At 41.2% G+C, this 25,036-nt stretch overlaps 1 protein-coding gene across 2 annotated transcripts in view; it reads right to left on the reverse strand.

The window, feature by feature from the left end:
- AFG2A (AFG2 AAA ATPase homolog A) overlaps positions 1–25,036 on the reverse strand; it is a 195,263-nt gene that overhangs the window by 14,303 nt on the left and 155,924 nt on the right. For both annotated transcript variants that reach the window (XM_074589101.1, XM_074589100.1), the window contains one exon: positions 21,214–21,378. In XM_074589101.1, the coding sequence (XP_074445202.1) occupies positions 21,214–21,378 (165 nt within the window). The remainder of the gene's footprint in view (positions 1–21,213; positions 21,379–25,036) is intronic.

A 25,036-nucleotide genomic window follows, 5' to 3' on the forward strand; every position in this document is an offset into this window, starting at 1 on the left:
TTTACAAACTACCGCTCTTCGTTGTCACAGTCACCTGAATCTTCTGTTCCCAAGGTATAAACCATCTGCATTTCACATCTATGCTTGTTAAATACCCAATAAAAAAAGCCAGGGGCTTCCACTAAGCGCTGCAATACAAGGAGAGAGCAGGCAATAAAAGTGAGCCACTAAGAATTTCTACTTATTTTTTAAATACCGCTGTCTCCAGTAAAAGGAAAATAGGCAGAAAAGTGAAGGTCTGGTACAAGGCTACTCATCCCTGCTGGATAATTTTGGTAAGGCTGCTGGGCGGGAAACTGTGGTGGGCAGCTCAGGCAGCGTGCGGCTGGCGCTCTCAGGGAGGCTGGGAGAGGAGTAAGAAAAATGGGCTTTTCCACTGGAGCGTAGGAGACATGGCACACTGGGGACCCTGGCGGGGTAAGGCAAAAGTTGCTCCAAGCAGCAGTCAGCCTTTTGACTACCCTTTTTCTAAGGGACTGCACATAGGATTACTGGTCTTGGCTCTGCCATAGATGTAATTTTTCACCACCTAGCAAGCTCTGCTGACCCCTGGGATTGCTTGCCTTCCTGGGATCAGTGCTCATTCACCTCCTAAACCTCATGGACCATTATTAGCTCCCTGGGATGTACTCCAGTTTGTTAGATCCTGTATAGCAATGTCCGTGCATGTGTGTTGTCTTTATACAGGTACTCATTCTTATTTAAAAAATTACCATCTGCCTACTGGAAATAACAAGACCTGCAATAATCTACAGTGACTTTGAGGCTGTTACCATCTGCCACAACCGTTTATTATTTAAGCCCATGATATTGCCTCTAATGTCTCTTCTTCTCATAACGAGGTGTGTGCTGAGGAGCAAAAGAAGCCTGACCGAAATCTGAACAGGTGTTAATATATATTTGAAATGGGCACAAACGAATGCGGCGGGGACGCAGGGCCAGTATGTGCAAGCCCAAGGGGCCCGTCTCCATCAGCTCCAGGACACCCCCTTCCCCGGAGCTGGTCTCCACGTGTTCTGCCCATGGGTGGTGGAGGGTGACAGCAGCCACTGGGGTACCTGTCATGGCAGGGACCGGTTCCAGGGACTGCCATGGGAATTACTGTAGCGGGATCTAATTCCTCGGTAACAGGCAGAATCGTGTCATAAATTAGCAATTCCCAGCTCTCATTAGGTTTATTTGTCTTTGGGCCAATTTATCTACTGGTGTAACTCCCCTGGGGGTTGTGCCAGCAAAGACTTTGGCCTAATAATTTTAAATTAATTTCTGTAGCATCATCTTTGTGTGGCTTTGGGAAGACTATTTGTATATCCCGCTATAGACCTTGCAGAAGCAAATACCAATTGTGAAGGAAGATTTTGACCATGCAACTACTCTTTCAAGATTAGAAAAAAGAGTAGCCTAGACCACAGGTAAAAAATCCAGATTGAAATATGTTTAACAAATATGGAAAGTTAATGCTCTCTTGCATATTGCTTTGTGAGTTATTAGCACCTTTCTCCATGGCTGAAAGTGTATTAATGAGCTGGAAGACAAAGCAATCTAATCAGAAGAGATCAGCAGTAATTTATCCTGCAGAAGATTTACATGCAGCAGCCATGTGTGTTTGTTTATGATCTCTACATCTGGTAATGAGTTTTTGACATGACGGAAAGCTGCGGTAGAATAATGCACTCTGTTCCTCACACTGACTAATTAATGCTCTACTTAATCTGGAAAAAGGCACTTTAAAAATAAACACTAATTTTCAGCAGACCGTAAAGAATAGGTAACAACTGAATCACATAGCACAGGTGTAAAAAATGGTGTAGCAACCTCACAAGCATTAAAAAGGTGATTTTTAACTCCCAGAATACCACACGAAGAATGTGTGCACAAATATATATACACACCTCTCCGACACTGCAAATAGTACATTAATGTGTCCAATTTTTTCTGAAAGAGAGGTGCAAATACACATTTTCTCCTTGCAGCAGTTTTCCTTTTGCAGCACTTCAAGAGCAACAGACCTTAGATACCCGCAGAGATGATGAAAGCCCGAGTTATAATCTGTAGGAATGACAAAAACCAGCAAGAGATGGAAGAGCTAAAATATTCCCTGTCATTCACACTCCAGGTGTTAAACTATGGTTTGCGTTCACAAGTTACCTACAGTAACACTCTTGGCCATCACCCCGGACCTCATTCTGACAACTGATAAAATAAGCTGTAAATCACAATTTCCGCAAGTGACATTGACAAGAAAAGCAGCCAGTGCAACGACGGTTAGACATGAGATCCCCACCAAAAAAAAAAAAAAAGGCTGGGGAGATGGTGTTCAGCCCATCTGGCTGATGGGGGGATTGCGGGGGTGGGGGCTCGGTGTCCTCAGCTTCCACTGAAGTCATTCCATCGCTTTTAGTCACTTCACCAAGACCTTGTCTCCACAGGATGTTATGCTGGAACAGCTACTGCATTTACATTCACACCCTATCTCATTCCAGGATAACTTCCTCACATTGACGTGCCCTTAGAAGTACAAGAAAGAGCATTCGTCTGTGGCTGCACTTAGCCCTAGGCTGAAGTCTCATGAGGTAACAGAGAATAGAGATTTGGCTTTATCTTATAAACTGTGCTAATATATATCACCACCCTTTGGACTGAAACCAACTTCTTCTCTCTAATCTCCCAATCATTTCCCACAGAAAGCGTGTTCTTTCTCTAGCCCACGAAAGAAGGCAAGGACGTTAGGAAAATCAGAAGGATTGCAGGGCACAGAAAGCCTGTGTGAGCTGCATCCAAGAGCAAATTTCCCAGCCTAAGACACCAGAGGTACGAAATGGCCCCTTTCAGTGACTAAGAAATGACCTTAGTAGCTAAAAGAAAAATTGCTTAGGCTGCTGAGGAGCAACACTGCAGAGACTTGGGACTGATTCCCCAGCTGGAATTAAAGGTAATTCAGGTAAAACAGATAAACACAGAGCAAACGAATGAGTAGAGATTGAAGCTTTTAACATGTATTGAAGTGACAGTGTCAAAGTATGGTTTCTTCTGCCAAGCACAACTCTATCCTCCCACTCATACAGCCAGTGTACAAAGTCTGTAACTCAGGAGTTCTTGTGTGCTCTTTAGCTGCAATAGAAAATGCATTTTGGCAGTCCTCACAGCTGAGACCCCCAGCCATTCCCCCACAGAGACCATCTGCAACATCCCCATCTCCCGTGTTCAGATTGCCCGACGAGAGCAGCAAGGACCAAGCAGAGAACCTCACATCTGACAGGGCGATATATGCTGGCAGATACACCCTGTGAGGTACAACCAGGCAAGCTCAATAATTACAGGAATGGAGCATTGTCGAAATGGAACCAGCAATTCCCTAAAGGCCCTTTGGTTTCAGGAAAAGAGTGTGCAGGCTGAAGTCTGCAGAGAAGTGCCAGCCCCTGCTGCAGCACTAAGCATAAGCGAGCAAATTATGGTTTTTGTCGGTGCCTGTACCTCAGTGGGTTCCTAGGTCTGCAGAGCATCTTTCTTCCATTTAGACTAATTCTTTGGTTTCTTTTCTTCCTACAGAAAACAAGTGACAGCTTCAAACCACGTAGGGCTGTAGTTTTAGTGCTGCAGAATCCCCCCTTACCCACTTCTTCTCTTTCCTCAATTCTTCTCTATCTGATTTACTGTTTACTTACAGACCATATGGGAAACACGTTGGGAAAGCATGCATCCGGGTTCACGTTCAGAATAAATTCTTTTTATGACTATTCCCATGACCTGCAGCAATAGACTGGATTAGTCACCCACAACTATGTATAATCATACAATCATTTAAATACATTTTCAAAACAGAATACGTTTTAAGATACAGATCAACTAAATATTCCTCTATAGGCTTTCTAACACCTATTTCCTACAACTTTACCATTTCCACCTGAGATAGAAGGCATTATCTCTCAAGCATGGAGTCGATATAAATATAAGAACATAAACACATCTGAAAGTGCAGCCTGGAGACTATTAGTGCTACCTGGTCTGCTCAGTTTTCTTAAGAAAAGAATGATGAACTGAAGCAGGAAAAGAGCTGAAAAAGGATGTTGACGCTGAAGTAAAAGTGCCATCTATCAATAGGTGCAAAAATACCCCCAAAACAATTCTTTTATTATTCTCTGCCTGTTCCAGAAAACCAAACTCCCTCTAATTTTAGGTTCATCCAAAAGCAGAATTGTAAAAGCTTTCTGCTGAACAGAGGGTAGAATATTTCCCAAGCAGAATCTATCGTTTAATCCAAAACCAAATAAACAAAAGGTCAAATTCAACCTCACCCATTACACTTAGCAACAAAATTGAAAGGAAATCTTGAAAAAGTCATTTTGAAATACTTCAAATCTTTTCAAGCTGAAACATTCTGAAGTCTATTTATAATGTAAAAAATTAAGTCAATGACACAAGGCTAAATAAATTTACCAGAATAAAGTCTAAAATAAAATTTATAAAAGCAAAATTAATAACTGCATTTTTTCTATGTAAGTAATAAGACAGCTATGTCCTGTACTACTTCATCATCTTATTCAGGATTTTTTTTTAATTTTTTTTTTAATTTGTCATCAGCCTCTGGGTTGAAGAAAAATCTGACTTTTCCCCTTTGCTTTGGGAAATGGTTCTGATAATCTTTTAAGTGCAGAATGCTCATAGCTCTCCCCCGCCTCCCCTCCCTCCACCGTCCACCCCGCAGAAGCCAGCAAGCTCATCTGCTGCAGGACATTCGCAGAACACCCCATCGGCCGAACTGACGGATCGCATCACGTTACAAGACTTAAACAGAACACACGGAAATCTTCCTTTTGTTAAAGTCATACACAAAAAGATGGAAAAAAATAAAGATATTTCATATGGGAACTTGGCTTCTTATAACTTTTTTTCTTACGAAATGGAGGTGGGGTGTTATTTCTACAGGTAAATGTTGGAATACCGTTGTAACCCTCTAAAAAGGAAAAGGGTGTTTGGTTTTCTTCTTTTCAAGAAATGCTTTCCCCATATGCTTCCGAGACGGTGTGGGCAGTACTGTAAAGTCTTTCCACCTCACCACAAGCTTGCAGTTCAGCAGAACAACTCGAGCAAGCGCTCAGCCGTGAGCACCTGAGCAAGTCTCCTCCTCGTCAGCACGAAGGATGCTGAAGGAGGAGGGACCTGCCCTCATTTTTGCAGCAAAGCACATGGTGCCCAGCTTTCCCTTCAGTCAGCTGGCTGGCAGGCGCACGCAAGCCCGTAGTATCGACCACGCTGCACGGAAAGCCGAACTGTTCCTGGAATAGTCAGCAATCAATCTCTGCCGGCCGGCTGGCCTCCTTCGCCAGCTCCATTTGAACTGGGAAAATGCGGTATCTGGAAAATAATTTAAAACTGCAAATTTCCTTTCAATGGGTTTTCTTGTTGTTCTGCTTGTTTCAGGGGAAGAAGGCTAGAGGGGGAAGAGTCATTACATGGTGAAAAGCAAAAAAACACATTTTCATGTGTGATTACTTATATTAATACATATCATTTTACATACATAGTACATCTACATATGGAACCTATTATTATTGAGGAAATGTTTTTTTAATGAGGAAGACCAAACAATACTTAAGAGAGAATATGTTCAAACCGATGTTAATTTGCAGCAGAAGTAACAAAATATTTTAATAACAAACAGTAAAAAGACTGGCATTGATACCCAGGATCAGCCCAGTCCTATGTTTACACCTTGAGATCTGATTTGCATGGCTTTTCCAAGCTTTGAAAACCTCCTAAGCTGAAATTTAAACTCTGACTCTGTCGAGGACTTTTAGGGGTAAGACCGGTGCTTCAGCTCTACAGAGAAACAGAGATAGCTCAGTATATTTCTGTTTTCCAGATCCATGGAAGCATTTTTATTCCCTCCACTTTTTTTACAGAGCCTGTGCCTGCCCTCCTTTCCTAGCCCACAAACTCATTCAAAAATAAATTAAAAAAAAAAAAAAAAAAGAGAGATTTAGGTAATACAATCACTTCTGTATAAATGTAGCTAATTATATTCTCAATTGCTGAGCACTGTTTCCTCTCCCTCTCCCTGAATGCTGGGGTTAATTAAGCTTTCCTTAAATGTTGCATATGAATTAAGAAGAAACAAACAACAAAAAACGCTCGCTATTTTCAAATGAAAAAAAGCTGGGGCTAAAAAATCCTGGCAGGCTAAACATTAGTACAATAAAACTGCTGGGTTTTAAATGGTGAAAATAAAGTAAGTAAAAGCTCTCTGTTTTAAAAATGAGACACTTTCAAGAAAGGCGGTTCACTGTAGGAAAGGGGTACTTTCTTTCAGGAATCATCTCAAAAACAAGGATGAATTATTAGTATCAAATATAAACCTCAAAATAGACTCTGTTATCATAATGCAAATATTAATGCGTATTTGCTATTCCTGCCAAATGTTATCAGTGTTGTTCCGACTCGCAGGGAACAACCTGTTCTGTGTGGATCTGACTGGGCTAGGACTGGACTAGGTTTATCATTTTAACACCAGTATCGTTGTTTTGTTCACCTTAAGAAACCACAGCATGAGAAATGATTGGATACTGCACGAGTGCCTGCACTGGCTCTTTAGGAAAAGCCTTTAGGAGCCCCAGCACTGGGAGATCAGTAGAGCAGCTCCTGTGGTCCAGGGATATGTCACTGCCCGTGGCTCTCACCACCTACATTAACTTGTCCTCTTTAGTTACTCTTGTCAAACCAGGGGTTTTCAGCACTTTTTTTTAAATCAGTTGAACTACTTTTCCTGTACTCTATTTTTTTTTAATTTAGCAACTTTCTAAGCTTCGTTCCTATGTTTTCCAAGTCTTTCTTTCAACAGTACAGTGTTAGAATGGCAGTGAAATCAGCACAAGACACTCCATACTGGCTTGATGCAACCTAATGGTTGCATCCCGCAGGAGTGATATACGCAAACAAATGCGTGTCCTGAGAAAGACAAAATCTGTAATAACGCCCTGTATGTGTTTTGAATGCAGTTCCTGATTTTGAATCTGCAGAGTGCAAAACCTGTCCTACTTAGTACACAGCAAGAAAGAAGACAAATTATAATTTCTTCTGTTACTTAGGTGACACATAGATACTACCAAATGCAACACCGGATGCATTCCGAGTCTTGTGTAACAACAAGATTTCAAATTATAAATGTCACACAGGCATCATTTCAGGCTTTGAAATATGGTTCACTTGTTACCAAATATGATGTGTCAATTGATTTATCAAATTCACAAGAAAGAAGAAACCAAGCTATCTCCCAGCAAGTCCAGGACTGCTTCCGATGAAATGTAGATTGACAGAAGAGAGATTTATTACCATGGTTTCTTAATGCTATGTTTTACAGTTTAGCAAGCATTCCTACTGTGCTCCACATGGTACTTTTACCAAGCACGATAGGCTCATGTGGATTTCCACCGCCTGCCTGACTCAGTGGGTCATCGGCTGCCTGTGCACCTTTGATGCTGCCTGTCCGTTGCCCATTTCTACAAACTGAGCTATTTTTAGAAGAACTTATTGGATGGAAATAATCTCACGGGGGCAAGGGAAAAAAGGGAAAAAGAGAAGAAAAAAGAACATGATAAGAATGGCAGATTTGTTTTTAAAAGTCAGGCTGATCTTTAACGCGCCTACAGTAGCACTGAGGCCAAACTGAGTTGTACTCAATTTTACAACATCAATTAAAAGGAGAGGGATTCATCTGGCCACTGCTCCTCACAAACACTTATAGCCATGTCTCATATTAGAAACTCGTAAAAAGCAATACTGAAAGACCTGGAAACGTTGACAATAACTTAGCTTGGGACTACATGAAACAGAACATGCCTACTCTTTGATCCCATTAAAATGTAAGGGGGTTTCTTGGACACGGGAAAAATCGTTTTGCCATATCAAAATCTAATTGCACAAAACAGCATTGGGTAGTCCATGCATCAGTTGGTCTGACAGCAGTGAACTGTTAGGAAACGACAGGCACGTAAGTGACAGCAGTGGAATATGGCTGCAAAAATACATTTTAATTTGAAAATTAAAAAAAAAAACATAAAAGCTTGATGCATCTTCTGTTATTTCTGCTATCTAATTAATAATATACATTAAATTAGAAGACATTTTAATCTTAAGGAATTAAAGAAATAATCCTTGGATTTAGCAAGCTCAAACACGTATTTGATTTTAAGTGCATTAAGTAATTCCGTTGGTTACAGGGAATTTTTTATGCACATGAAAATCTTTGAAATGCTGTAGGGTAACACTCTAAACTTCGACTAGGCTAGAAATGAGAAGGTATTAATAGTCTGGCTTTGGTTGATGTGATAATGGTGATGAAATTCAGCTGAAAAGTTAAATTCAGATTTCAAACTCAGTCAGACTTCTTAACTCAGTCAGACCAATTTCTAATTAGCCATTAAGAAACAAATGCCTTCCTTGGTGCAAGACACGTATGAAAGTAACAAAAAATATGTTCAGAGCTAACTAGAGAACTCTTTTGTTCATGTTCATGCTTAATTCCTACTTCTCTAGGTTTCATGTACAAATTAGACAGCTTAGAACAGCAACCTTACACATCATTTATAAAATCCATTGCACATGTAGAATTGAAGGAAGCTGACTGCTGCAATACACATCTAGCCAACTGGAAGCCAGATAATGAAAACATTTTTGGTTTGAAATAGCTACAAAATGTAGTACATCTCCAGGATTACCTGGTTTTAAAATACCACACCTGGCTAGTGATTCATTTGCAGCTTTTGCTGCTTCACCTTTAATAGCAAATTCATTGCATGGGCTAGGGGATGTTCACTTCAGAGGAGGCGCTGGTAGACTCACTTTCAGCACTGCAAAGACAGACCTGTGTATAATTAAGTGCTAAAGACAACACAAATATTTATAGTGCAATATATATGGAGCACATCGTCACCAAAATATGAATTTCTGAAAACCCTACATCTTAGAGAAATAATTAAATATACCCTAAAACCCCCTACTATGCCTTCATAAGTAAGAAAGGAGACATATATACATGTACACGTTTGTAAAGGATAACACAAGTAGGACACAAAACCCAAACGAACATACTGTTACTGTATGAGCAGGTCAAATGAACGCGATGATAATACTACCGATTAATTTTTTAAAAAGTCTCTAACAAAAGTTGAAAACTTTCCATCACATGAGAGAGACTTTTTGGCTGTATTTATATATCATCCCGAGTAAACTGGCTGAATTGCAAAGACAGAACACTATCCTAGAATAAGGAAAGGAAAATGCTTTTGCTCAGGACTGACATCTATCAATATAGAATAGCCATTTTTTTGCCATTGTTTGAAGTAAGGGAAGTAATTAAAGTACGCAAAACCATTTTGATACCACTGCCCTATTTCCTGCACCTGTTAGTAACAAAATGCCTCCCCCCGACTCTATACGAGCTGTTCATTAACTCTCCACAATAAACATCATACTTCCATATCACACATTGCAGAGCTCCCCTAAACTGGGAAGTTGGGCAACTGCGTTGCTCTATGCAAAACCAGCCAAGTCCAGTCAGGAAACAGATTAATTTGAAAGCCTTAATTAATGACTGAACATTTACACAGCCAAGATTTATGAGTTATAAGGAAGTAAGTCCAAAACATAACACTCCCTCCTGCATGCAAGCTCTCTTTTTAATGGTAAACAATTAGCCTCGGGTGAGATACTGTCTAAATTCTCAAGTTCACTTTCTTCCTCCAACTTCCAAGCATTGAAAGAAGACAAATGAATTTCATGCTCCTTTTTCCCCCCCTTCTCTTCCATAAATATTGTTGTTAATGAAGACAAAATATAGATTTTTTTTTTTTTAAATAAATCAATGAGTTTAAAAATGTTTTTTTTTAGTTCACAAGTGCAAAAACAGTACACGGAAAAAGAAGAGGAAAGGAAAGAAAAGAATACTTCCTGGATGGGTAAAGTTTATAAAACTTATTTTCTACATAAGCTTGAATAAAATCATAAACAAGAAAATATTTGGTCTTTTAAATAAAAAGGTCTTTTTATAAATATATGTACACATACACAGTTATTAAAATACATATAATCACACAAAATACTCTCTTAAAATCCAAAGAGATCCCCATTTTTCTTCCTTCAGTTTACTTCACTGAATTCACAAATACTTTTGCAAATTTAGTAACAACAAATGTTAGAAATGAAGAATAAGTTTTCAGCTTTTAACATTTTGACTATATTCCACTTCTGAAGAGAACTGACATCTTATTATGATGAGCGCTTACTATTTGAATATTAAAACAAGACTGCCAATTCTTGTTGGGAATTCCTCAGGCCTTAAACTAGAAAAGTCAAAATCAAGAGAAGTTTTGTTCTCTCTTGTTTACGCTAAATTACCGGACACATTTTCTTGCCTGCAAATTTTGTTTCGCTAACAAAGGAACGCGGTTTGTTTCTTCCCCTGGTTTATATAACACGTAAATACACAAAAATGACCACAGAAATGGCACGATCTCATAAAGCAGTAACACGTCTGATTACAAGAGCCTGCGATGAGCCCGCATCCCTTCAGCCATGGTGTACACCCTCCCTGGCAAAGGATGTCCCCGAGACTCCTCTCTCCAGGTACACAGCCACAACCACGACCTGCAGAGGTAACCAGAAACGCAACCGGCATGTGGCTTTTGGGTTGGGTTTTTTTGCTTGCTTGTGGTGGTGTGGCAGTGCTGAACACCCAAGCCCCTATCATTGCCTGTCATAAGAAAGATCCCCAACAACCTGCCCTCCTGGCTTCTTCTCTTTGGTCCTTCATTCTTGGCTGAACGTGAAAGCCGTGCCTTGCAAGGCTGCCCAAGAGAGATTGAGCGGAAGGAGTTTTCCTGACACAGACTCACAAATACTTGTAAACATCTCGCAGCAGATACCCACAGAGTCTCATCTATGAGCCGGGTATATTCCCCCCCCCCCGCCCCTTCATCAGTTTGTCATCAAATGGGAGCTCACTGAGAGCAGTTCCGGAAAAAGACAAAAGTTGGTTTATCCCAGTAAAAAGCACAATAAGACCAAAATATACAAGACAAAACAGAAGACAGATTGCTGCTCTCCCCCTCCTTTCCCTCCAATGTTGTGTTTCACTGTGCCATGTTAAGTATAATAGTAATAGCCTAGTTTTATCACAAATTTACTTTGTGTGCTAGGAAATTAAGTCTCAAACACCACAAAGCCAGTCTCTGTAAGATGCTAATGACTCTGAAATCATAACTAATCCCCCCACCCCGCTTCCCTAAATGAGAAAATAAACGATCAAACAAATAAAATCCAAAGCAGCTCTTTTAAACTGGGCAAAACGCTCTTGGTTCTCCTCCCCTGACAATGGGGATGTCAAGCCCAATTAGCGATTGCAGTCATCTTGGGTTTTGCTCTGTTTTCTTCCACTGCAAGTGGTCAACCCCAATCCAATGGCTCACTTCTATACACACAATGCCATGGACAAATTGCAGAAGACTAAGACCTGAAAAGTTTTTTTTTCCTACCCTACTACGCTTGACGTTTTCATTACCCAAAGACAGGAAACAAAAAGCTTGAGCTGAGAACTAGGTGATAGTTTGAAAAAGTTTAATTAAAAAGCAAAATGGTCCGCGGAATTGCTTCTAACATAGCTAATAATTTGCTGCAGAGTTATTATTGCACTGTTTCCATCTGCCAATAACCATTTAATCCTTTTGCCAAAGGCAATCTAAAGCTTTATGTATTTCCATATGTATTTAAGGGAAACCATAAAAGATAACTTGGAAATAACAAACTTCCAATTTTTGACATACAAAACTCTGAGCTACAATGGTGCCAGCACCCATCAGCTTTTCAGTAGTGCCAAGAAACGTTACCTGACAGCTTCTACTCCAGGCAATGGTTTGAACGCTAAGACCAAAATTTTGTGCCAATACAAAATCTTTGTTAGGAGTCAAATACAAAAGAGAAAGCCAGCGACAGATAGCTCCCCTTAGAGTGCCGCCTTCAGTGGGATTGCAGCTCTCCTTCTCGTGGACTGCCAGTGTCCAGGCACGCTGTGAAAACAGAAGTTACATGGCAAGAACTAAAATTTCCCTCTTTGACAACCCAGCTTTCGCTGCAAATACTTGAAAGTTTCTCTGTTCCCACATTGAGCATCAGTGACTACCTTAATTACCAACTACTTCTCAAACTGTTTTGGAATTACTGCTGAGCAGCTTAATCTCACCAAAGAGCCTCCAACTCCAACAATGACATTGCTAAAGTTTGTGGATAAAAAAAGAAAGGAGAACAAAAGCAGATATTTCAACTATTCTTTCCCAAAAAATCTCACTTAGAAAAATAAAATTCTACATAATCAAAACCTCTTTGAAAGGAATACAGTGGAGTGCATTTTCAAACTCAGATAATTTAATGGCATGACAAGTGTGTAAGCTTCCAGCTCATACACATTTTTAGGGATAGGAAATATTAAAATATGTTTAGATATTATTTTATTATTCATTATTAGGTTCCAAATTTTCACAACAGAAACAACTACTTCACTGATGACTGCCAAAGGCAAACATCCTATTTCATATGTACACAAAGAAACCAGTATATGTTCAAATATTTTAATTCATACACACACACCTCTCCAATCTTTGCAGTTCAGTGAAGTGTAAACAGTTAGTGTTGTTACTATAATACACATTCTTCATTCACAGCAAAAATACTCAGGTAGATTAATAAGCTTTTATACCTGGGCTCTATTATTCCTCTGCCATTCATTAACATTTCTTACACCTTGACAGCAATTTAACTGGCACAGTACCAGGAATACAAGTAGGTCAGCACAAGGTGTTCCTCTGTATGGTTTCATCTGCTATAAACATCCTATCTGAGTTAGCCTTCAGGTACTACATTTAAATATTCCTAGTGCAAATTAAGATAATAATCAGAAGTATTTTGCATATCCAAGTCCAAGTACTACCCTTATTTTTGGAGGACTGCTTCTGTTAAGGACGGAAAGGAAATTTTACTGCGGAAGCGGGGAGCCCTCCGCAGCTCTCCTGGCCAAGCTGATGCCTGAGATTATGCCTCAGTGCTACTTCGTGGGAAACCCTCTCGAAATCCTCAGCATATCCAAGGGGAAAATTTATATACACATAGAGAAAGGTGAATTGAACACTGAGGTTTGCTAGTCGGACATTGTGTACTATCAAAAGTCATCATAACAGGCACTTAACCTAGTCAGACACACGCTAATCTTAAGGGCATGAGAAATAGCAATGGATATGTAAGAATATTTACTTTTTCCCCCCTGTTTATGAAAATAGTGGATCAGTGGTCTCACAGAAAACGAAACAAAAAAAACTTCACACATATCTTTTGCTAATGTACTAAGACGTATTCAGTATTTACAGCAACTTGTATACGTTGAGGATCTGGCCCTGAAGTTGGTGTATAAGAGTCAAGGATCAGGAATTAATTCTCTATGAAGTGCAATGACTTTTTGGTGACATTCTTTAAATTGTATGCCTTGTCTTATACTTCAGGACTACAATTGAGTCACACTCAAAGCAGAAAGCTCAATTCTAACCACATACCCTGTGACACATCATAACTTACAAGATCAAGTGTCAGTACTACAGGTTTAAATCAGAAAAACAGGTCGGTGTCAGGAAAAGGTGCTTAATTTTTTTTTCTTTTCCTTTTTTTAACATAAAAGCAAATTCTACCACTCTGAGCAGAGTGTTTGTGTTATGTAAATGAAAATACTTCAAAAGGCAGAAATAAACTAACATTTTCAATTCCTTCCTGATCATTGCAAATGCAATTTTTAGTCTGAACACTATATACCTCCATTTGTGATCACTGGTCTACTGAAAGAGTGTGCTTTAAGACATTCAAGAATAATCCCTGCTGTCTGATTAAAAAAAAAAAAGGAAGAATGAATTAAATTAAAAGTTGCTAGAAATAACTCACAGGCAAAAAATAAAACTAAAAGAAAACAATAGCAGTAGCCTAAAGAGACATATTTTTTCCTTCAGGAATGAATTCCCATCTGCTTTTAAAGAGCAACATGTTTTTCCATTGCTGGGAATTACAGCCAAAACCAGGACAATAAAGCAGCAAAGCCACAGGCAAGAGCGGAGGGCAAGTGAAGCTGGCTGAGAGAGTATCAGTCTAAGTCGCTCTTTTACAAGCCTGTGTTTTGGTGACAGCTCAAGAGTCCCCCACTGTGCTGGCAACACACTCCCCTCTGCCACCCAGACCAAAGGGGAGCTCCTGGTAACGCCGACACATGCCAGGTAGCGTGGAAAAGGGAAGGTAAGGGCAGGGGAAGGAGGCAAACAGCATCACCAGCGTCTCCCACGGCCTCGGCTGCTTTGGTGAAAATACAGGAGTTTTATGAAAGTTTTATGAGCAGCCCCATCGGCAGAGGATCGCTTACCCCTGGCACCAGCAATGCTCCTATGGCAGGTTCTTTCTCCAAACAGGCATGCAACAAGAAACAACCCTTGAAAGGCACAAGGAGGGCAAAAGCAAATGCAAGTGCTCATTTACAGAACCTGGGTGGACGATGTCATTGAAATAGGTGATGAAGACACAGAAAGGAAGAAAAAAAAAATTGAAATTAGCTGTAAGATTCCTGCACCCTAACTGTTTCAGCATTTAGGGAATGGAAATGTTCAGCTCATTGGGCTGTATGGAGGAAGAAAATCTCAGGGTTGAGAAGCAAGCTAAATTTCATACCTCAATACTGCTTGGGGGCTTGTTCAAATTCCCTCTGGCATTTTCCCCAAGTTCCTCTGAGGATCACTGTTCTTTGAGTTACTTAGGAAGCAGTTTTGACTGTATCCCCCTGAGCTGTTAATGGGTCTGACCTTTGCGGAAATGCTAATGACCCTTCAGCCAGATGCATTAAATCTCCTCTGCTTGATTAAACTATTAGCAAATCATTATCTCCCTGAAGGATGAAATGTTCTTTCCCAGATGAGCTAGCCAAGCATAAATTTCAGTGCAAACACCCTCCTCTACTCCAAACCTTACATTTTGCATAAACGTGCTAATTGCCAACCATGCTTTATATACTCAGAGGGTGAATGCGTACAGTACTTTATCAGCCCGCTTAGGGTAAAACCCCCCACCCCATCTCTGAAAAATGCACAAGGGGAACCAGATCTTTCTAAAGTGACTAAAAAGGAGAGTGGGGAGAGGCGGTGTGTAACACCACAAACTCTTGCGGTTCGGCACCGCCATGGCAATGAGTGATTGCCCTCGTTCCTAATCTGCCCAAGCACATTCTGCACGTACAAGGTTCTTGCGAGACCAGCAGTAAGCAAAATCCCATGGGAAGTCCTGTGCAGTTAGTTATTTCCTTTCCAGTGATTCATCTCGTTTATCCCAAACACTGACATTTGGAAAACATTCCGAATGCCAGGTATTTCCTCACCTTCCAGCCACCTGTGCCAAACACATCCTCAGCCCTGATAAACGTGTGTAGGAAGGTGGTGATCCCATACTACCCATATTGGATGAAGGCTGAATCTCTTTTCCTCACCCACCCACACAAAAATGTTCACTTTTCAATGAGTGATATAAATTACCAGATCCTCTGCATCATTCCAAGAGAAACTTCAGAAGTTTGTCTGAGGCTTTTATCTTGCTGCGCTTCAATTTCATGGCGTTCCTCACTTTGAAAATTGCATTTCACTGTAATACCATATCCTGGTGGGGAGCTAAGCAGAACTCCTTCAGAAAGAAAGCCCATCCAGCAGAGTCAGGCTGGAGTCATTTCAGCTCCAGATGCTTTAACTACCAAACTGTATTTTCAAATCACACACTTCTGATGAGACATACGCGGTTTTTTTGGATGTATCTTAGAAGTTCAAAATCTGAGGGCCCAATCCCAAGGCATGTGTTGAGCACCTTCAACAGCCGTGGAATTCAGTGGGAATTGAACACGCTCTGCATTTAGCATAAGTAAGTATAAAAGGAACCAATATGCTTGTATTTAAAAATTAAAACCATGAGCTTTAGCCAGGACATGATTTGAAGGGTCTACTGTTTATTTTTTCCCATTCCCTGCCCCCCACCTTTTTTTTTTTTAATGCCTTCACTCCCCAAAGCCCATGTCTCTTTTTAGGCTACTATACAGGATTGGATCCATTGCCCTTTAAAAATACTAAGCAGAAAGCCTTTCCCTTAAGTTTGCAAGATGTAAACTTTTCCTTCATGTAAAACTAGATGTAAAGAAGATGAACCATCCTAATTTGTCAGATGCCCTCTTTTCCCCCTGTATCTAAGCCCTCACTCACCTTTACTCTAGATGCTCTTTATACTAAAGAGACAAATTTTTCCCAATCTCTTAAAAGACAGTTTAGCCTCCTGCACACCTACGATGGAATGCATTCTCACTTCCTTTGCAGTTAGTACCTTTCTCTATAAGAAAGAGAGGAGTTTGTGGAGGTTTTGGCTGTCTGGAGTGGTTTTTTTATATTAAAGTTTATAGTTTAAATATGTCAATATCTGGTAAACAAGAACATGCATGTTTTAGAATACATATTTTAAGAGTCAAAGGCTTTAGTGGATTCGAGTTAGTGCGCTGCTGCAAAGATACTTTTTGGCATCAAATATGCTCTCATTTGAGCCAGAGCATGCCTTTATTGGCCTGCTTTTTTTTTTCCCCCTTCATTCTGCGTTCCCATTGAGAGTTATTGCAAAGTGAGAAAGATACTTTTTACATTAACTATTCTACTTCGACTAAGAACCGGTGAAAGATTTACAGGTTCCCAGATTCCCGCTTTACTATTGCGTGTCCTGTAAGCATGGAAACTGATAATACTATAGAAACAATGCCAGCTGTCGCTTTCACCATGACCCGCTTTCCATCAATTTAAAAGCAGTCAGTCCCATTAGCTTACTTTTATAAGTGCACTTGTCTTAAGAATATTGTCATCATATCCATAATATTTAATTTTTTATTACTTCTAACCAACTCTAAACTCAGACCAACTCAACGCTTGATTTCAGTTTCTGCCTAAAACCTCCCTCTCTGCTACTGCCTTCTAAACCGTAACAAAACCATAATCTGACTGGGGCTCCCACAATATAAGAAGGTCCCTCACTCCAATGGGTTTGTTTTCCTTTTTAACATCTACTTTCTGGAACAATGTATTTCTACATTGAGGAAACACTGTCTTCAGCCCATGCTCATCCCTTTTCGCAGAGCAAACTCCAAGGGTTTGAAGACAGACACCCCCATTCCACTTAATTTGTAAAGGCAAATGATATAATCTTTTTTCTCCCCACACAGGTCTAATGAACCTCTTCGCATTTATAAAGGTAGGTGTCCTTTCTCTAGGCCAAAACACTTGCAGCTACCACCTTTCTTCTTTTCTGTTTGAGATAACGTATAATTTAAAAATTACAGAATGAGCAATTTCCTATCAGATACTGTCCACGTGATTTTGTTCATACTTGCACTGAGACTGTTGGTGCTTTCTATTACAACAGAAAGCAGTCAAGAATTATGAAAAACCTAATCTGAACCTCAAATTAAAGAATTAGAGCACCTGAGTTTGTGGAAGGCCCATCTTTCCTAATGCAAGCTGGCTGTAGCAGCGTCATGAAAGCAAGCAAATGAGATCCAGAGAACTCACACTGCTTGCACTTTAAAGCATTGCTTTTAAGCACTGGATCTTTAATTAAGTGTACTTTATAGAAAGCACAGTGAGAAATCAGATAAAACTTCTCAGCATGAAGTATAACCGTGAAAATGCTCTAGGTAAAAGCTATGATCAAGCTGAACAATCTGCCAGTGAAGACATCCCAATTATACAAAACCATTAAAAAAGAAAATCATCAGTTTTATAAAAGTTGGATCCCCTGCAATTTTGCCCAAAATAAAATGCAGGAAGACTAGAATAAACCTTACAAAAGTTTCACTGCAGTGTGACACTTCTTGTTTTAATCATTTTTATTACTTTCAAGGACTAGAGAAAGGAATAGAAACTTCCTCCATGCCTGCCAGTGCTCCTTGCTAATGCTATAACATCTGAAGGTGCCGGCAATGCCAGTGGTGCAGGATAGCACAGCACATCCTCCTGCTGAGCCATGCCAGGCATCAGCTGCCTGGGAACTGCCTTCAGTAGAAACTTCTTAGAAAAAAAATGCTGGGGACAGAGACAAGAGCAGTTCTGACTGCTCCTCCGCCACACCAGTGAAACCTGCTGGCCTGCGTGTGAGGGCAAACAAGACCTACGGTTACTGGAGACCTGTCCTTGCAGCAACCACACCTACCCTGCCCATGGCTCCCTCACGCCAGCTCAGCTAAAAAGAGGTTGAGATTGTCTTGGAAAAAGGTAAATGCCTTCAGGGCAGAGATGAAGTCAAAGAAGTTGCCTTAGAGGGAGGAGGGAATGATCCCTGGTGTCAACACCAGCTCCAAGGCCAAACCTTGCCATTCAGAAACTTCTAGAAAGAATTCCTTACTTTCCTGATTTACAGATAATGAGGTATCCCTGAAGAAGAGCCTCAAGCACCGCTGCAGAGCACTACTTCAGAAGGGCCTGGAAATGAAGATCGAACTCAAACCCAAATATTTCTAGAAAGCTGAGGCTTTGTTTGACCTATACAATTAGCATAATAAAAGCTAACTGTACAGACATTGCTCCTCTAATGCACTTTTTTTTTCCTTTACATTAAACTTCACTTACAGATGAGAGAAGGAAATTGTAATTCACCCTCATAAATTATCTTCCATCTTCTCTCACATGAAACAGCAGGAAGTAATCACCCTATTTTGCTATCTTGATAGATCTTTAAAGGTACTCATTAAGAGAAAACGTACATCCAGCAGGTGAATAGAGATAACTGGTCATAAGTATGAGAGGCAAAAATATACAAATATCTGATCTGAAAAAAGGCCAAGTTGGAAGCCAGATGAATACTGAACTATCCACTTTACTTGCTGTTTATTCAGCTCATGTCAGGATGATTCAACGCATCTTTACACGCAAACTGCCTATTCATACAGCATCTTCTAGTCACAAAACCAAGCATTTTCCATTTCTTTTTCTAAACAAAGGGTAGAACAGTGGAATGGGAACTTGCCATTCAACAGCGGAAACTATTTGTAAAGCTGGGAAGCTGGAGACACTAGGAAGAAAAGGCTTTAATGAAACTGGCCACTGTGCGTGCCAACTGTCAAGACTTTTTATATATTCTTCCAAGGAACACTGACTGAGGCTTTTTCTCTGTTTACTCTTTACATCCCAGTTATTATAATTCTTTGAATGATGCAAAAGAACGGAATTCATGAGAAACGCCGTATTAAGAACAGGCAGGCTTTTTTTCCCCTTGCAACTTGTCTGTAGCTGCACTCAATGACCCATTAACTTATTTTTGGTTCTGTACAAAGCCAGCACCAAGACATTTGCGACTCATTATCAACTAAGCACAGGAATTCACCACTAGAGCCTCGGCTGATCCAGATCCAAAGGAAATCCCCATATGCTTGAAATTTCTGAAATACAAGCATTACAGTTGTTGCCTGGTAAGAAGACAGTTTCCATACACAACAGAGGATATGTTTATATTTATGTTTTTGGAGACTTGTAACTTAGCCAGAGACAAATAAATTTTCCCAGGGCAGCAAGAGTCATATCACTGACATCCGGGTAAAAACATAGTACTGTTTCAAGTCACTACTCCAAAGCATGGAGGCACGTAGAGCTGCAACAGTTTTCCAGACCAACATTTAAATCTGCAACCCTTTTCATTATTGCCTTTTTTTCATTATGAGATCCCACATTCTGTGGCAAAAAAGATGTGCTACACAAAACAGCTTCGCTTACTACGTAGCTTCCATTCATTGGTTCCCAGAGCACAGTTTGTCCTGTGCTGTGGAGGAGGAAAGGTCTTGCTGGTTTGACTTTGGTGTCCACCATGAAACAGCTTCCTGAACAAGCCTGGTGGGTAGTCCAGACACTGCTGCTGTGTACGGCAAGGTCTGACCCCAACCCTTGGACCTGGAGCACTCACAGCAGTGCCCTCACCAGCCAGAGGTTACTAGTAGGCAATGCAGCATTTTCCAACATACCAGCATTGAAGTGATAGCAAAATGAGCAGAAGTCTTGCCTGGGAGCATATCCAATGACCAGTCAGTTGAGAAGGTCCTTCAGCATTTTAGGAACCATACAAATACTCCACAGTCACCCTCTCTTTCGGACCAAGACAAAAATTTCAGCTTATTTCCCTACCCTGGTAAACAGCACACAAAAAGATGGGGGAGCCGAGGCAAGTACACCACATTTTCCACTCTGCTATAGAAAAAGTAGAAGGTGACTGTGTAATTAAAGATGGTCCGATAATGCATACACTAGCACTGGCTACAGTAAGGTGGAAATTTTAATTCTGGTATTTCATACCTTTTAAGAGCTCAAATTGTCAACCTTAATAACATTCTTTGAATTTTTGAAGTAATATAATTACTTTCAATTAATCAAAATGAGGAAAGAATGAAATATCCTTTCACGAGGCACTGAAACGAGTAATATTCAGGGAGCAGAGTGCTGACCACTAACGCACCAATGCTTATTATGACTGCCAGGCAGCAGCATCTGAGAAATTTTCTCCCTTCTACCCAGAACAGGAAATAATTGTCTGACATGCATTCTCAGAAGCTGATTAACTAATAGCAATGAGCTATAACAACAAGTGCTGCTGTGAGGTCCTAATTATATGGAATAGGAAATCAGGAGCTTGAAAGCGACCGGTGGCTCCTTTGCAATTCTGCTATGCTGTCTCATAACTGTGTCTCTCCTCCCTCCATCTGAGGCTCTCAGTCACAATCCTAAATGGAAAAGATCCCTGGCGACACAGGGAAGCCAAGGTGAAGTGTCTAGGCGGTCTGGGGGCACTTGCCCCCACCTCCCTCCACTCCTCCTGGCAGCACATCCTTCGTGAAGCCACTCATGATTGTACTAAGGCTCACCCTGGAAGAGGCCCTTGCCCTGTCAGCAATCCTCTGATGGAGATCTTGAAAGTAAAAAGACCCAGATTGTATTCTATTTTTTGAGCAGAAGCACAGAAATCTCTCAAACATTCCCTTTCATAATTCCTCACCACCACTTTGAGAAGCTCAAGGGATGATATCTGGGTGATACTTGATTTCAGTTTTGTGGACTAACTCCATGGCCATTACCATTCAGAAAGTTTTACCTCTGCTCCTGAGTACTTTTCTGTGTGCTGAACGAGCTCCCCTAAGCAGACTTCATCGCTGACTGGCATGGACTGAAAATGAAGTTTGAAGATCTCCCCACGAGTGGCTGCATCTGGCAAAGGCACGTAGATAATTCTGTCTATTCGTCCTGGTCTCAGCAAGGCCTGCAACAAAAGCATCACGGGAAAAGTTATAGCACATGGCACATCACATCAAGAAAGTAAATAGCACAACTCGATTAAAAAACACAATGCTGCCAAATAATCAGCCATTTCCAACAATTTCTTGTGCAACCAAGCTGCACAAGAACAATCAAGCTATGTGCAAGAGGAGTTATTCTCCTATGTCAGAAAGGATCAGTCACTGAAAAGACAGTAAGGCTACTCAGCTTGTGAAATACCAGTTTATGGAAAAAAAGAATCATAAAGGAACCATACTCATTTTCCTAAAATAATAATTTCAGGCTTGTTGCAAGGTGTGCTGGAATGCTAGGACTTGGCAGAAGGACAGGTAACAATGGACACATCCCAAGTTCAGATCTTCAATCAAGACAAGTGGAGAAAAAAAGTTTTTTTGAAGTGAAGCTTACATTCTGGATTCATGTTGCTTTAGCCCAAATTATTAGAGCTGCACATGCTTACAGAAGAGCAGATCCCTCTGACAGTTTTTTATTCAAAATAAGGTAATAACGGAAAGAGGCCAGTGATGCTCAGCTTCAAAAGGGGAGAGAAGAAAGCAGACTTGCAAAAGTTAATACATTTTAGCGTCAGCTTTGAACTGTTGGAAAAACCCTTGTTTTTCCTTCTCTTGTGCCACAGGACAACTGAAAATTCAACAGATGAATGCAGTTACAAGCTAGGGCCCCAACTTTGCAGTTTCATATACGTATATTGGCCCTTGCACTTTGGTTTCCCAGGGCTACTCAGATTATATACAGGCTGGGGAGGTGGGAGGGTGACAGAGCAAACTCTGGGCAGCAGCGACAGACAACATCAGAGGGCACGAGGGCCACAAAGGGCAGCATGGAGGGTTTCAAGTGGATGGGAGGAAAGAAGTCTCTGGAAGAGGAGCGCAGCCTCAGGGCAGGTCATCGGGGAGACTGCGGAAACTCTGTCCTCGGGGGTTTTGTGGCTCGGCCAGATGAAGCCAAACCCTCTCCAATCCGGTGCTGGCGACAGTCTGACCTTGTGTCGGAGGGGGACTGCAGGGCCTCTGGAAGCCCTCTCCAACCCGTGTTTCTGTGTCTCTATGCTTTCTGGATGGGGTCAAAAAGTAAACATCTATATAGAAAACAATTATATCCGATACACGGGAGAAGCCAAGCTCTTAAATTTATGACAAGAGAGTAAGCTCTTTTCCCTATATTTCTAAAAATCTCTGAGATTTTTGAAAAGTCTACAGTAAAAAAAATAAAAAGCCTCCCAGCCTTTTTTACTTGACATTTGAAAAAACAAAAACCCTGTGCATAGCGAATGCACATAAATAGTATTTAAACTATTTTTTAAAAACTGAACAATGTTTATAAAGATTCAGCATGTAACCTAAATTGTTTTTACGTTATGGTTCTCCCTTGGGCCGAGTAGTTTGAGTTCCAGATGACTAGAGATATTGCATGGCTGTCCTGGGCTGTCAGCCAGTAAGTCTTTTCCCAGCCTGATCATGTCAGTGAAAGTCATGCTGAAAAAATAGTAGGAAAGAGCTTTCCTTCCTGCACAGCATTGATCAAGTTAACACCCTTCCTAGAGTTTCTTTAAAAAGACTGTTGTGGTGCTTCAGAGTGGAAAAAATGTATCCTGAATGTTAAGGGATGTCTTGTTATTTTTAAAACAAGATGAAAATGCTCAGCAGAAAGTGCATGGCACTGTGGTGTGTTACATCGAGCTACGTAAGGAAGGCTGTACCGGGAAGACTAAAGGTCCATCTCCAGCCTTCTACCCTGTCCTTGGCAGTGGCCAATGCCAGATCCCTGCGAAAGAGAGCAAGAAGTAAGCCATCCACTGATATTTCCTCAGCAGACTGTGCTACTCTCTGCAGCACTCTTGATATATTCACCAAAGAACTCAACCCACTGATGATAACTCAACCAGCATGTAATTCAGCCTCTAAATCATGTGTGTATCAGGATATTGCCATTTTTTGCCAACACACTTGAAAGAGAAATTTGCATGTTTCAAGACTAGGCTTGGAGGGAGAGGAATTATACTGCAATTGTGTTCTGCATGCTCTTAAGGAAATGCCCATAGCTAATTCTATTATTTAGAAGAAACAAGAAATGTTCACATGAGTACGGTGGTGTGCCTCTCTTAAATCAAGGCAGGTTTAATCAGGACGCCTAGATAATTAGAATGTTTTCTAGAGCCAGCTTAGCTTCACACTGATGAATGACCGTGGCTGTTGTGCAAGTGGGACAGGAAAAATGCTTGATGCCAATCGGCCGGGAGCAAGTGCTCCCCTGTGTTGCATCGGCTTTCAGCTCTGAGATAAGTCTTCTAACCTGACAGAGCACCCACGCTTGCAAAGCACAACTGCAGACATAAAAGAATGAATACATTTTTTTTTTTTGCTCAGTTACTAAAAATTGTATTTCCTCCAGTTTGTCCCAAATGTTTTGCATTTTATATATAGTCATAGTTGGAGGCCCAAGTTTTAAACATGCTATCATTACTTTTTGCTACAATCAGACCTAGGGACCTTATCCAAGACAGCCAGATGTGCTGGGAACTGTACAAAAAAAGCACAAGTCAGTCTCTGCAGCGCTTGCTGCATAAATAGACAGAGACAAAAAGGAGAGGAGAGAAAATATTCTGTACTCTCACTTGAGAGAAGAGTCAAATTCCCTCCAGCCCCTGGAGAGAAAAGTACATTGAACTGAGAGCTGGTCTCCACCAGCCCTCCCGACAGTCCAGCCAGACAGGAAATGTTGTGACCCTGGGCACAGCCCGGTGGCTCCTCGCTTTGCTGTCACCACCCTTGTCCCTTTGGCAAGCCGCCAGCCCCCTTCCCTCCATGCTCTTGGGAAACTAAAAGTGGAGGGAAAGGGTGAGGAAGGGGCCTGCCTTGACCCGTCCTGCAGTACTGGAGGGTAAATCCCTGGTGAGAGGCTGTAGGTGGGCTGCAGAGTTGCTCTGCTGCTTACTGGTCTGAAGGCAATCAGAGAGCAATGGCAAGTGGAGGCCATTCTCATTTGTAGGACATCAGATTGCCCTCTCAGGCTTTTGTTCTCTGCATACTTCTCATGGAGATACTTTTCCTTTTCGGCCAAAATAATTCAGGACTCAGAACTGAGCTGCACGTAGAGGTTGGCAACAAGGGAACATGATATCCCTCTCGATGTTTCTGCACACTGAAGTGTCCTCTGGAGGAAAATGAGCTCTTTCTGGGTTCCTTAGAGAAACCTACTGTGGCGTCTGGTGTGGACATATGCATCAGCAGTGTCAGCTTGAACACCAAGGCCCAGGTCGTGCTTACTTGCCCTGCTGGCAGCAGTGCTGAGTGATGGATGCTGGCACCACCTTTTTTCCTCAATGCTGCTTTTCTTAAGGACCTAGAAGCTACTTCTCTTCTCAGTGGGGTGTTGCGTGATGCAGGCTTCCCCACGGGAAGGGTTTTGGCGGTCGTTGCTCCAAGCATGCCATGACTTTCACAGGCCATTCCAGAAGATGGAGCTTCAGTCTTGCAATTTGCATTTTGAAAATCACCAGGAGAGTGATAAGGACACCCAGGTCACCTCCAGACCGGCCCCTCTGTTCACAGGGTGTGTTGGCATCCAGCACTGACCTATTGGCGAGGAGGTGCGGCTGCCTGGGATTAATCCTCGCTGCT

The sequence above is a fragment of the Larus michahellis genome, chromosome 5 (genome assembly GCF_964199755.1).
Source record: "Larus michahellis chromosome 5, bLarMic1.1, whole genome shotgun sequence".
Classification (NCBI taxonomy): domain Eukaryota; kingdom Metazoa; phylum Chordata; class Aves; order Charadriiformes; family Laridae; genus Larus; species Larus michahellis.